The 12,664-nt window shown below is 39.3% G+C and overlaps 1 protein-coding gene across 3 annotated transcripts in view; it reads left to right on the forward strand.

Annotated features, from left to right (window-relative positions):
• NCBP3 (nuclear cap binding subunit 3) overlaps window positions 1-12,664 on the forward strand; it is a 32,344-nt gene that overhangs the window by 2,790 nt on the left and 16,890 nt on the right. For all 3 annotated transcript variants that reach the window (XM_042914523.1, XM_042914524.1, XM_042914525.1), the window contains exon 3: window positions 1,425-1,530. In XM_042914523.1, coding sequence (XP_042770457.1) covers window positions 1,425-1,530 — 106 coding nt within the window. The remainder of the gene's footprint in view (window positions 1-1,424; window positions 1,531-12,664) is intronic.

Consider the following 12,664-nt stretch of genomic DNA (forward strand, 5'->3'; position numbering starts at 1 on the left):
TGGCTGTCTAAATTTTGAAGGCCAAGTCAGCCGAATTACTCAGTACCTGGGAGTATTGCCTTTTATCTGGTGATTACTATTACTAGATTACCAGCTTTCCTATAACTCCTCACCGAGCCAAACCTATTATTTTCCTTATTATAAACAGTACACATCTGTCACTTTAATTAGTGACATCCAACTTAGACATTCTTTCTGATTTTAATGTGTGCAATTAAGTTTAGAATAGAATTTTGAATTGTAATTCTAAATAATAGTACTATTTAACTATATTTGCTGTATAAAAACAAAAAATAAAAATAAATATGTCATGCTCACCTTTTTATATTTTATCTGGGTCTCAATCTGTTTCAGATTGCTTAAAGGCCAAAAGAAGGAACTGATCATCTTTTAGACAGGCAAGAAAATAGACTAAAGTGTTTTCTTACTGTAACTGAAAAAGCGGTAGACTGTGCTCTTCTTGCTCCTGTACAGTTTGCCATTATGTGAAACGTGTGGGGGAAAAGATGGTAGCCCCAGAATTGGTACTTAAGGTTACTAAGGGAAGATAGGTTAGTTGTTTGCAGCCCTTGAAGAAAATTAGCATAACTATTGGGGAGTAACAAAGTGTTGCTGCTTCACCAATCCCCACAAGCTTTCTTGTAGTCAGACCTTCAGCCAGGGTGGCAAAGTCAATATACAATGAGTGAAGAGTTCCTGGATCTGGATTTATTTTAGCTCTTGGAGAAAAATTTATGAAGCTGATTATTTTGCTTTTCAGTGAAGTATCAGTGCTGCTTGTCACTTACAGATGAAAACTGGCAATTCCATGGACACAAGCCTAGAATAGAGGAGAGAGTTTCTTTGCTTTGGTGTTATTTTTAAACAGGGAAAATGCTTTAGGGAGTGCACTGCTCAGGCAGACATAATGTGATAGGTGTGATTACCATGCTCACAGATGATGTGAAATGGGGGTGGTGGTTGTGGGGCCTCTAGAAATAGAACCAACATCAGATCTATTCCCCCCACTAGCCAAAGTATCTCCAACAAACCTTTTGACTTTTTTATACCTCAGTTTCTGCACCTGGAAGATTGGAGGGAGATTGTTCAGTTGTAATTTGTTTGCATGATTCCAAATAATAAATAAAATGTCAGAGAACTAAAACATTCATTACTCATTGAGTCAAATGTTCACTGAATTCCTACTATGCCCCAGACATAGTGATAGGCACTGAATCATGGAGGTGATTGCAAATTATAGCAGTGGTAGCGTACACTCTCCCAGTCATTGTCAATAACCAGTTCTCTGCAAAAATTATTAAAGGCATGATGTTGCTTATTTCTTCTGATTTACTTCAGGGTTGTCACTGAATCGTTATGTTGCATTTGTGATTTAACTTTCCTTCTCCACGTGTCACTTTTTTGGCCTTTTCTGTACCTTGTAGGAAGCAATTGAAAAGAAAGAACAGCGAGCCAAGCGCTTCCATTTTCGATCAGAAGTAAATCTTGCCCAAAGAAATGTAGCCTTGGACCGAGACATGATGAAGAAAGGTACACGGTGTTTGGGGGGCATTTTTCTGCATTTCCCCAGAGAATGACCTTTCCCTGTCATGGCCTTGTGCTTCTGGCCTTGCCTTGCATGCCCAGTCCTCATCCAAACACTCCCAAAGGAAGGGACTTGTGAAAGCTCCGTGTCTGAAGTGACCTGTTTAAAGTTGAGTTGCTGTTAGCTATGTCTCAGATGTTATAGCTGGAAAAAAAAGATGATCTTGTTTGAGAAAGCCCAGTGAAGGTCACCCAGTTAATGGCAGAGCTGAGATTAAAACCTACACTTCTACAGACTCTTACTGATTTTCTGCTTTTATCCTAGAAGTGTTAACTTCTCCTTGCCTGTAAATGTAGTGGAAGTGTATCACAGTGCCACTTTTTTTTTAGGGGAGTCAGAGGGATACTGGGATTGGTAGGGAAAGCCATTAATACATCTGTTGATACAGGCTTGTAATTCTATTTTTATGTTTTGTTAGGGTAAATATTTTGCTTCCTAAAACTCACCATGAATTATATATAGTAATCTGCCCCAGTCTTCCAAAGCAATTTATGAATAACAGGAAAAAGTACTACTTTTTTAGTTCGCAACCTGTATTATTCCACTCAATGCAGAAAGTTTCCCTCTCTTGTATTTGCAAATTTGGGTATTTGTGAAGGGCTTAATAGACATCCCTCTGGATGCATTTTAAAGTTCACCACTTTGCTGAGAGTTTCTCTAGGTTTACTTGGTTAATAAAAGCATGTTGAATGAATGAAAGAATAGCTACTATTTTTTGGGAGCTTGCTCTCTTACCAGGCACTATGTTAATTAGCATATTACATACTCCTTTCTTATTTGTTTCTCACAACAACCTTCTAAGGAATATATTTTTATCCCTATTTTACAAAGAAGGTAACAGGCTCAAAGAAATTTAATAAATTCCCAGGCTTACGCAGCTAGTGATAAGTGGAATCAGGGTATGAATCCAGGTTTCTCTGACTCTAAAGCCTTGCTCTTAATTACTCTGCTCTGTTGCCTTATAATATGTATGATGCCATAAACTCAAACCTCCTGAGTCCATCCCAGTGGACACCGTAGCTTGGATGCAGAGCTCAACTTTGGATACTGCTTTACTCTTTTTCTGCATCATGAGTTCAAGTTGGAAATATGACCTTGCTTCCCTTGTCGACTGGGTTTCCAGGCATCCGCTTGAGTGGATTTCTGTTTTAGGAAAACTCCTTTGAAGGCCAAGGACAGCTGTGCAGCCTGGAATTCATGTGCATGTACAGTCTGGGCTGAAGTAGAGCTCTGCGGCTGCTCTCACAATTCCACCTTTAAGCACCATAGTTTCACCACCTGTTTACTTATAGTCCTGTGAACATTTCTTGTGATATCTTGTCTCTTATTCATGCTTTTCACTCTGCTGATTAACCCTTTCTTATGCCATGCTTTGTCCAGCTCAGATGTCACTTCCTCCGTAAAGCAGCCCTAATCATCCACTCAAATTTCTCTCCCAACTCTGTTGGAGCTCTTTAGGGTCCTAAGCCCTCCTAGAATTCAGTATTCATTTCCTTGTGAATGTGGTCAAGTTACTGAATCTTTTTATGTCTGTCTCCTTGTCTATAAAGTAGGAAAATGACACCTACCTGAAAAGGATCACTTTCAGGGTTAAGTTTTAAATAAATAAATAAAAAGTTGTAGGTAGTTTTTTTTTTTTTTTTTTTTTTTTAATTTTTTTAATGTTTATTTTTGAGACAAAGAGAGAGAGAAAGAGAGAGAGGGACAGAACATGAGTGGGGGAGGAGCAGAGAGAGAGGGAGACACAGAATCTGAAGCAGGCTCCAGGCTCTGAGCTGTCAGCACGGAGCCTGATGTGGGGCTCGAACCATGAACGTGAAATCATGACCTGAGCTGAAGTCGGACACTTAACTGACTAAGCCACCCAGGTGCCCCGTGGGTGGTTTTTGTTTTTTGTTTTTTGTTTGTCTTGTTTGTTTGTTTTTGGAAAAGCAGTCCTGATCTCATGGTTCTAAAGATATTTCTAAAAAGCAGTCGATCTGCTTGGGATGTCAGCCGGAGCAAGTTGTTCATTACAACTTGTTTTTCCTCTAGGAGGTGGCATGCCCTAGGATAGTGTTGCTGAACTCTGGAGAACCCTGCTGCCTATCCCAGATCAATTGAAGTCAGAATGGGAGGGGGGGTTATAAAGGTCCCAGAGATCATTCTTTCTTTTGTGTCTCTGCAGGTAATTCTAAACATGTACAGTCAGGATTGAGAGCTGTTATAGTCATGGTTAAGAGCATGGGTTCTGAAGCCTGACCTGTTACTTTCTGAAGCGTGACCTTGGGCAAGTTATTTAGCCTCTAACCCTCCGTTTCGTCTTCTGGAAAGGCATATAACAGTACTTCTTACAGGGTTATTGAGAAGCTTTATTAAAATGTTACAGTTCTTAGAGTGGTATGACTGACATATAGTTAAGTGCCCAATAAATGTGTTGTTATCATTATCTGGTGTTCTCCATATTCCAGGTAGTCATCTAAGTGGCCTAGCCTCTTGGGAGAATGGGCACATCGTAATAAGCATCTTAACTCCTGGAGCTATACCAGGTGTCAAGTTATTTCTTCTTAATACCAACAGTAATAAAAGATATCACTTGATAAATGCTTATTATGTGCTGGTCATTCTGTTAGGTAGTCAGTTTACCCTTTGAACAATGCTGTGAGGGAAGAATATTCATCGTTTGTTTTACTGATGAGGAAACTAAGGTGCTGAGAGGTTGAGAAGCTTGCCCAGGGTCCCACAGCTAGGTAAGCAGCAAGGCTGGGATTTGAAGGCCAGTCTAACTGAGGCCTGTGTTCCTAATCCCTCTGCCAGCATTCAAGAACATAGTTTGGGATATGCTGTACTAGACCATTCTTCAGTAAGAATTCTTGCTATTCTTGAGTGATTCAGCGTAAGCAGCTTCAGTCTCCTTATTCCCAAGTTCAAAGCTCTTGTGGTTGGAAGGAGGACCTTAGAGGTTATCTAGACCAACCTCCTGCCCAGTGCTGCAGGCCTTTTGGCAAAGTTTCCAATGGTCATTTGGCTCTGCCTGAACATTTCCTAGTGATGGCACAAGAACTATTTATGAAGTGGTCGGTCTTGTGTTTGAATATTTCCTCATGTTGAGCAGAAAGTGCTTTCTAGTAATTTCTGTTGGTTACTGTGTACCTCTTAGAACAACATTAAGTCCTTTCCTTATTCACACAGTGAACCTTCTGGTGAAGGGATGGGCAGCCTATGCCCACTTTCTTTATGTGTCATGACTTTCTGGTCTTCGTCCTCTAGATTCTTTCCAGTCTCAAAATGCCCTACATAAGGTGAGGTGTAGATTCCAGATGGAGAGTATGGCAGGACTGTTACTCTAGTCTCTGTTCTAGCTATTTCATAGTATTGTATTACTCTTCTAGTCAACCTAACTATCCGGGGCTTTTTCCTACGAACTGCACCCGTCAAAACAATCTTTCTCATCTTGTACTTGAGGCACTTTAAAGAAGTTACCTTTTTATTTGTCCCTATCAGTTTACATCCTGTTGGTTTCAAGACTATTTCAGCCTGTTGAGTTGATTTTATCTTAACTCTGCCTTTAAACATTTTAGCTATACTCCTCACTTCGGTATGCATGGCTTCTGCATCCTTATCTTGTTGGTAAATCTTAAAATCCATGAATTATTAGTCTTATTCTGTTTTCAGGTCCACATTTAATTTTGTTGTCATGAGAAACTAGATTATATGCTTTAATAAATAAACTTGAGGTAGAACACCGTCTGTGGTATTCTTTGAATTTCTTGGTCTGGTGACCCTATTAAAAAAGAAAGAGATTAGTGTAAGCTCTTGTCATTTCTTATGGGAAAGACTTAGTTTCTTAAAAGATCATAGATTCTGAGAAGTTTTTTGGTTTTTGTTTTTAATTTCAGAGAATGACATTGATCATCTTTTCCTCTTTCTTTCCTTTTTTTTTTTTTTTTTTTTTTTTTTAGTTTATTTATATTTTGAGAGAGAGAGAAAGAGCATGTGCATGCAAGCTGGGAAGAGGCAGAGAGAGCAGGAGAGAGAGAATCCCAAGCAGGCTCTGTGCTGTCAGTGCAGAGCCTGATGCAGGGCTCAATCTCACGAATTGAACTGTGAGATCATGACCTGAGCTGAAATCGAGAGTTGGACACTTAACGACTGAACCACCCAGGCACCCCAACATTGATCTTTTTAATCTGTGGTTTGGAAATTCTCTTTTCCTCTTATAAAATCAGCACAGGATTAGTCCCTCTCAAGACTTTAAGGAACTTTACTCCCCTGCAATTTTCTAGAGCTTACCTGATTTAGAGATTATTGTTTAAGTGTGAACTCATAGCTGAGTATGAGTCCAGTGCAACCAGGTGTAATTTTGGACTAGAAGATTTAAGTCTATTAAAACTGATTCTCGCTGTTGTCATCTATCTTGGGTTTTAGGTTTTAGGTTTTTGTTTTTGTTTTTTTTAATTTTTTTTAATGTGTATTTATTTTTGAGAGACTGAGAGAGACAGTGTGAGTGGGGGAGGGGCAGGGAGCCAGGGAGACACAGAATCTGAATCAGGCTCCAGGCTCTGAGCTGTCAACTGACTGAGCCACGCAGGTGCCCTCTTGGGTTTTAGTTCTTATGTAATAATAGCTGCTCTACTGTCAGTTATTAGAATAGCACAAAAGAGCAACAGTTCTGTCCTTTTTCTTGCTTCTCTTCCCAAAGCAGTGTTGCTCCAAACACTTAAAAACAAAGCCATTAGCATTTTTGATAAGCCCGTTTACTCTGGACTTTAACCTTTCCTTCATTAGATTTTATACAATTTATATTCACCAAAGAAAATTAGCAAAGTAGAGTAAGAAAAGAGGTTGCCCACAGTCTACCACCTAAACTCAGTCATTTTTGACATTTTGTGTATTTTCTTCTAATCCTTTCTGGGTAGGGACTTTATTTTTGTTATTCCCTTTGTAGTCATATTGATTTTTTCCTTTTTGCTTGATAGCTGATCATCGACATTTTCCATGCCTGATGTTAGTCTTCTAGATTTTTATATTTTTGATGTTCATTCTCTTACATTAATCATTAGTAATTTACTCTTTATCTGTTTTCCATGTTTGTTGTTTGGCAACTTGTGCTCACCTAAGCTCCACTGCCTTTTGTTTTTTGGAGATTGCCTCTCTCATACTCCCAAGTTACTGTATTTAGTGTCTTCCAGAGTTTTTAATCATTTTTATCTGAGGTCTTAGAATTGGATACTTTTTCTCTGGATTTTCCTTGAGTTTTGTGTCCTACTGTCTGTCATTCATTGTCTTATTTCCTGTTAGAAAATCCAAGGTGATGCCCCTCGCCACCTTGCTTATAGTTAGCACTCACGTGTCCAGTCCTCATTCCCCAGTGCATCTGTTCACTGCCACTTCAGCAGTTAGCCCTTTCTCATAGGTTGGGCATAAATCTAGGCGCCTTTTTGTTGTTTTATTTTAAGCAGTGACCTTGTCAGCAAGGTGAGGGAGTATTGAGCATTCTCCTTTGGCAGTCTTCCGTCAACTCTTGAGCTTAAGGTTTCCATTTCCAGTGGGTCTTCCCACTGTCAGTCAGTTTGGTTCTCTTTTGAGAATGAACCTTTCTTATCCTCCAGATGACTAAGAGTAGTTTTTCTCTGCAATGATACGACTTTGCATCTTTTTTTTTTTTTTTGCATCTTTACCTGCTTCTTTTGAGCAAGATTGTCCACTGTCCATTTCTAGATTTGTATATCATTCTCTCTATTTTAAAATATCTGGGGGTGCCTGGGGGGTTCATTCGGTTAAGTGTCCAACTTTGGCTGAGGTCATGATCTCACAGTTGGTGGGTTTGAGCCCCATGTAGCATCTGTGCGGACGGCTCAGAGCCTGGAGCGTGCTTCAGATACTGGAGCCTGCCTCAGATACTGTGTCTCCCTCTCTCTCTGCCCCTCCCCCACTCATGCTCTGTCTCTCTTTGTCTCTCAAAAATAATAAACAAAAAGTGTTAAAAAATTTTTTTAAAATACAAACATCTGAGGCTAGAAGCTTTGTTCTTTATGTTCTTTTCCTTTCATTTTTAAGCTATTTTCTCCTCACATGTAGGGTTGTTTTTTTTTTTTTTTTAATGTTAAGGTTTTGATAGAACAGTGCTGTGATACTCTTGATGTTTATTTTTGTCATTTTTTTGGTCTTTATTTTTTCTGATTGTCTCATTTGTGATTAAATCCTTATTACCAGATCAACAAGTCTCCTACAAGGTATTTTCTCCCTGATCTTAATGCTTTTCCCTCTGTCATCACCAGGAGATCTCCTGGTTGTTCATTACCTTCTTCAGAACCATGTCTGTGTTTCTCAGGATTGTTTCTTCAAAGTCATGATTTAGCTTAAAGAACTGAGAAGGCTCCTGTCCAATGTGCACATCCATCTCATTTGCATTTGGCTGCTGTTCACTAATTTTTTTAATTAAAAAAATGTTTTATTTAAATCAAAGTTAACATATAGTGTAATAATGGTTTCAGAAGTAGAATTTAGTGATTCATCACTTACATATAAAACCAGTGCTCATCCCAACAAGTGCCCTCCTTAATACCCATCATCCATTTAGCCCATCCCCCTACACAACACCCCTCCAGCAACCGTATTTGTTCTCTGTATTGAGTCTCTTATGATTTGTCTCCCTCTCTGTCTTTATCATATTTTTTTCCCTTTCCCTATGTTCATCTGTTTTGTTTCTTAAATTCCACATAGGAGTGAAATCATAAGGTATTTATCTTTCTCTGAATGACTTATTTCTCTTATCCTAATACATTCTAGTTCCATCCATATTGCAAATGGCAAGATTTCATTCTTTTTGGTCACTGAATAGTATTCCATTGTGTATATATACCACATCTTCTTACTCCATTCATCAGTCAATGGACATTTGGGCTTTTTCCATAATTTGGCTATTGTTGCTAGAGCCACTATAAACACTGGGGTGCATGTGCCCCTTAAAATCAGCATTTTTGTATCCTTTGGATAAATATCTAGTAGTGCAATTCTGGGTCATAGGGCATTTTTAACTTTTTGAGGAACCTCCATACTGTTTTCCAGAGTGGCTGCACCAGTTTGCATTCCCACCAGCAGTGCAAAAGTGTTCCCCTATCTCTGCATCCTCGGCAACATCTGTTGTTTTCCAAGTTGTTCATTTTAGCCATTCTGACAGGTGTGAAGTGGTATCTCGTTGTGGTTTTGATTTGTATTTCCCTGATGGTGAGTGATGTTGAGCATCTTTTCATGTCTGTTAGTCATGTGGATGTCTTCCTTGTAAAAGTGTTTTTTCATGTCTGTTGCCCATTTCTTCACTGGATTATTTGTGTTTTGGATGTTGAATTTGATAAGTTCTTTACAGATTTTGGATATAACCCTTTATTTGATATATCATTTGCAAATATCTTCTCCCATCCTGTCAGTTGCCTTTTAGTTTGGGGTTTGTTTCCTTTGCTGTGCAGAAGCTTTTTATCTTGATGAGGTCCCAATAGTTCATTTTTGTTTTTATTTTCCTTGTCTCTGGAGACTTGTTTAGTAAGAAGTTGCTCTGGCCAAGGTCAAAGAGGTTGCTGCCTGTTTTCTTCTGTAGGATTTTGATGGTTTTCTGTCTTATGTTTAGGTCTTTCATCCATTTTGAATTTATTTTTGTGTATGGTGTAAGAAAGTGGACTTGTTCCATTCTTCTGCATGTTGCTGTCCAGTTTTCCCAACACCATTTGTTAAAGAGACTGTCGTTTTTCCATTGGATATTCTTTCCTGCTTTGTCAAAGATTAGTTGGCCATATATTTGTGGGTCCATTTCTGGGTCCTCTATTCTGTTCCATTGATCTGTAGGTCTGTTTTTGTGCCAGTACTGTTTTGATGATTACAGCTTTGTAATGCAGCTTGAAGTCTGGAATTGTAATGCCTCCAGCTTTGGTTTTCTTTTTCAGGATTGCTTTGGCTGTTCAGGGTCTTTTCTGGATTCATACACATTTTAGAGTTGTTTAGCTCTGTGAAGAATGCTGGTGTTATTTTGATAGGGATTGACATTGAATGTATAGATTGCTTTGAGTCGTATCAACACTGAACAGTATTTGTTCTGGGGTGCCTGGGTGGCTTAGTCAGGTAAGCGTCTGACTTCAGCTCAGGTCATGATCTCGTGTTTTGTGAGTTAGAGCCCTGCATCGGACTCTGTGCTGACAGTACGGAACCTGCTCCGGATTCTGTCTCTCTCTCTCTCTCTCTCTCTCTCTCTCTGCCCCTCCCCTGCTCATGCATTTTCTCTCTCTCAAAATAAGTAAACTTAAAAAAAAAGTCAATATTTGTTTTTCCAATCCATGAGCATGGAACGTTTTTCCATTTCTTTGTATCTTCTTCAATTTCTTTCATAAACTTTCTGTAGTTTTCAGCATACAGATCTTTGGCCTCTTTGCTAAAATTTATTCCTAGGTATTTTATGGTTTTTGATGCAGTTATAAATGGGATTGATTCCTTGATTTCTCTTTCTGCTACTTCATTATTGGTGTATAGAAATGAAATGATTTCTGTACATTGATTTTATATCCTGCAACTCTGGCGAATTCATATATCAGTTTTAGCAGTTTTTTGGTGTAGTCTTTTAGGTATTCCTCATAGACTATCATGTGGTCTGTGAAGAGTGAAAGTTTGACTTCTTCCTTGGCGATTTGGATACCTTTTATTTCTTTTTGTTGTCTGATTGCGGAGGCTAGGACTTAACACAGCATTGAACAACAGTGGTGAGAGTGTAGACATCCCTGTCATGTTCCTGACCTTAGGGAGAAAGCTCTCAGTTTTTCCCCATTGAGGATATTAGCTGTGGATCTTTCGTATATGACGTTTATGATCCTGAGGTATGTTCCTTCTGTTCCTACATTATTGAGGGTTTTTATCAAGAAAGGATGCTGTATTTTGTCAAATGCTTTTTCTGTCATCTACTGAGAGGATCATGTGGTTCTTACCCTTTCTTTTATTAATGTGATATATCACATTGATTGATTTGCGGATGTTGAACCAGCCCTGCAGCCCAGGAATAAATTCCACTTGATCATGGTGAATAATTCTTTTAATGTATTGTTGGATTTGGTTTGCTGGTATCTTGTTGAGAATTTTTGCATCCATGTTCATCAGGGAGATTGGTCTGTAATTCTCCTTTTTGTGGGGTCTTTGGTTTTGGAATCAAGGTAATCCTGGCGCCTCTGTTTACTGTTGAACTGCTGGTCACTAATAAGGACTTGCCAGAGTTTATAAGTCTTGATATCTCTGTCTTCCTGAATCTGGCTGGCAGGAAAGCACTCACCTGATTTAGTTTGGCCATATCTACATGATTTCTAGTTAAACCTGGCTTGTACTCTTCAAATGGACAGAACAATAGGAGCGCCTGGGTGGCTCAGTCGGTTAAGTGCCTGACTTCCGCTCAGGTCGTGATCTCATGGTTCGTGAGTTTGAGCCCCACGTCGGACACTATGCTGACAGCTCAGAGCCTGGAGCCTGCTTCGGATTCTGTGTCTCCTCTCTCTACCCCTTCCATGCTTATGTTCTGTCTGTCTCTCTTTCTCAAAAATCAGTAAACATTTAAAAAACAAACAAGACCAAAATGACAGAACAACAAGTATTTAAACATTTTATTTTTTAATCTGAAAGTGTTCACCTACTTTTAAGTATTTAAGTTCATTTGTTTTTTTTTTGTTTTTTTTGTTTTGTTTTTTTAACGTTTATTTACTTTTGAGACAGAGAGAGACAGAACATGAACGGGGGAGGGTCAGAGAGAGAGGGAGACACAGAATCTGAAACAGGCTCCAGGCTCTGAGCTGTCAGCACAGAGCCCGACGTGGGGCTTGAACTCACGGACCGCGAGATCATGACCTGAGCCGAAGTCAGACGCTTAACCGACTGAGCCACCCAGGTGCCCCTAAGTTCATTTGTTTTAAACAGACATATGGGGGGGGGTTTTGGTGGCTCAGTCAATTAAGTATCCTACTTTTGATTTCTGCTCAGGTCATGATCTCATGGTTCATGAGATCCAGCCCTGTGCTGGCAGCATGGAGCCTGCTTGGGATTCTCTCCCCCACTCGCTGCCACTCTCCCTTGCATCCTCTCTTTCTCAAAAAAATAAATAAATAAATAAATTGACATGAAAACGTACTTGGGAGTAATGGACATTGAATTCTTGACGAATTACTTCAAAGATGGGAGGGAGAGAAGGGTGAGGAGTTACACAGGCCCCAATTTTATATGTAATGTTTTATGTGCCTCATCTTTTTAGGAAATTAAGCATAAGGTTAGGTGGTAGATGTACAGGTATTTAAAAAATTTTTATTGATATGTTTGTGTATTTCACAACTATGAAGATTAAGTGTTTAAAGTATTTAGTAAAAAATTAACATGATCCTGGTAAAGCTGAGATTCCTTTTTGCGGGGGGGGAGGGGGTTCTGGCTTTTAATTTATTTTATCTCATCATGATACGTGTACTCTTTTTTTTTTTTATAATGTTTATTTATTTTGAGAGAGAGAAGAGAGAGCGCATGAGCAGGGGAGGGGCAGAGAGAGAGGGAAAGAGAGAAAGAATCCCAAGCAGGCTCTGCCCTGCCTGTGCAGAGCTGGATGCAGAGCTCAGACTCATGAACTGTGAGATCATGACCTGAGCTAAAATCAAGAGTTGAATGTTTAACCAACTGAGCCACGCAGGCACCCCTCTTTTTTTTTTTTTTTTTAAATGTTTGTTTATTTGAGAGAGAGAGAGAGCGTGCACACACTAGCGGGGGAAGGGCAGAGAGAAGGAGAGAGAGAATCCCCAACGAGCATGGAGCCCAACGTGGGGCTCGATCTCACGACCATGAAATCATGACCTGAGTGGAAATCAAGAGCCTGAGCCACCCAGGTGCCTGGTACTATACTGTTTTAATTACTACTGCTTTGTAATGTAAATGAATCTGGAATTGTGATACTTCTTGTTTTTTAGCTTTTCAAGATTGCTCTGGGTATTTGAGGTCTTTTGTGGTTCCATACAAATTTTAGGATTGTTTGTTCTAGTTCTGTGAAAAATTATGTTGTTATTTTGATAGGAATTGCTTTAAATTTGTAGATTGCTT

The sequence above is a fragment of the Panthera leo genome, chromosome E1, assembly GCF_018350215.1.
Source record: "Panthera leo isolate Ple1 chromosome E1, P.leo_Ple1_pat1.1, whole genome shotgun sequence".
In the NCBI taxonomy this organism is placed as follows: Eukaryota; Metazoa; Chordata; class Mammalia; order Carnivora; family Felidae; genus Panthera; species Panthera leo.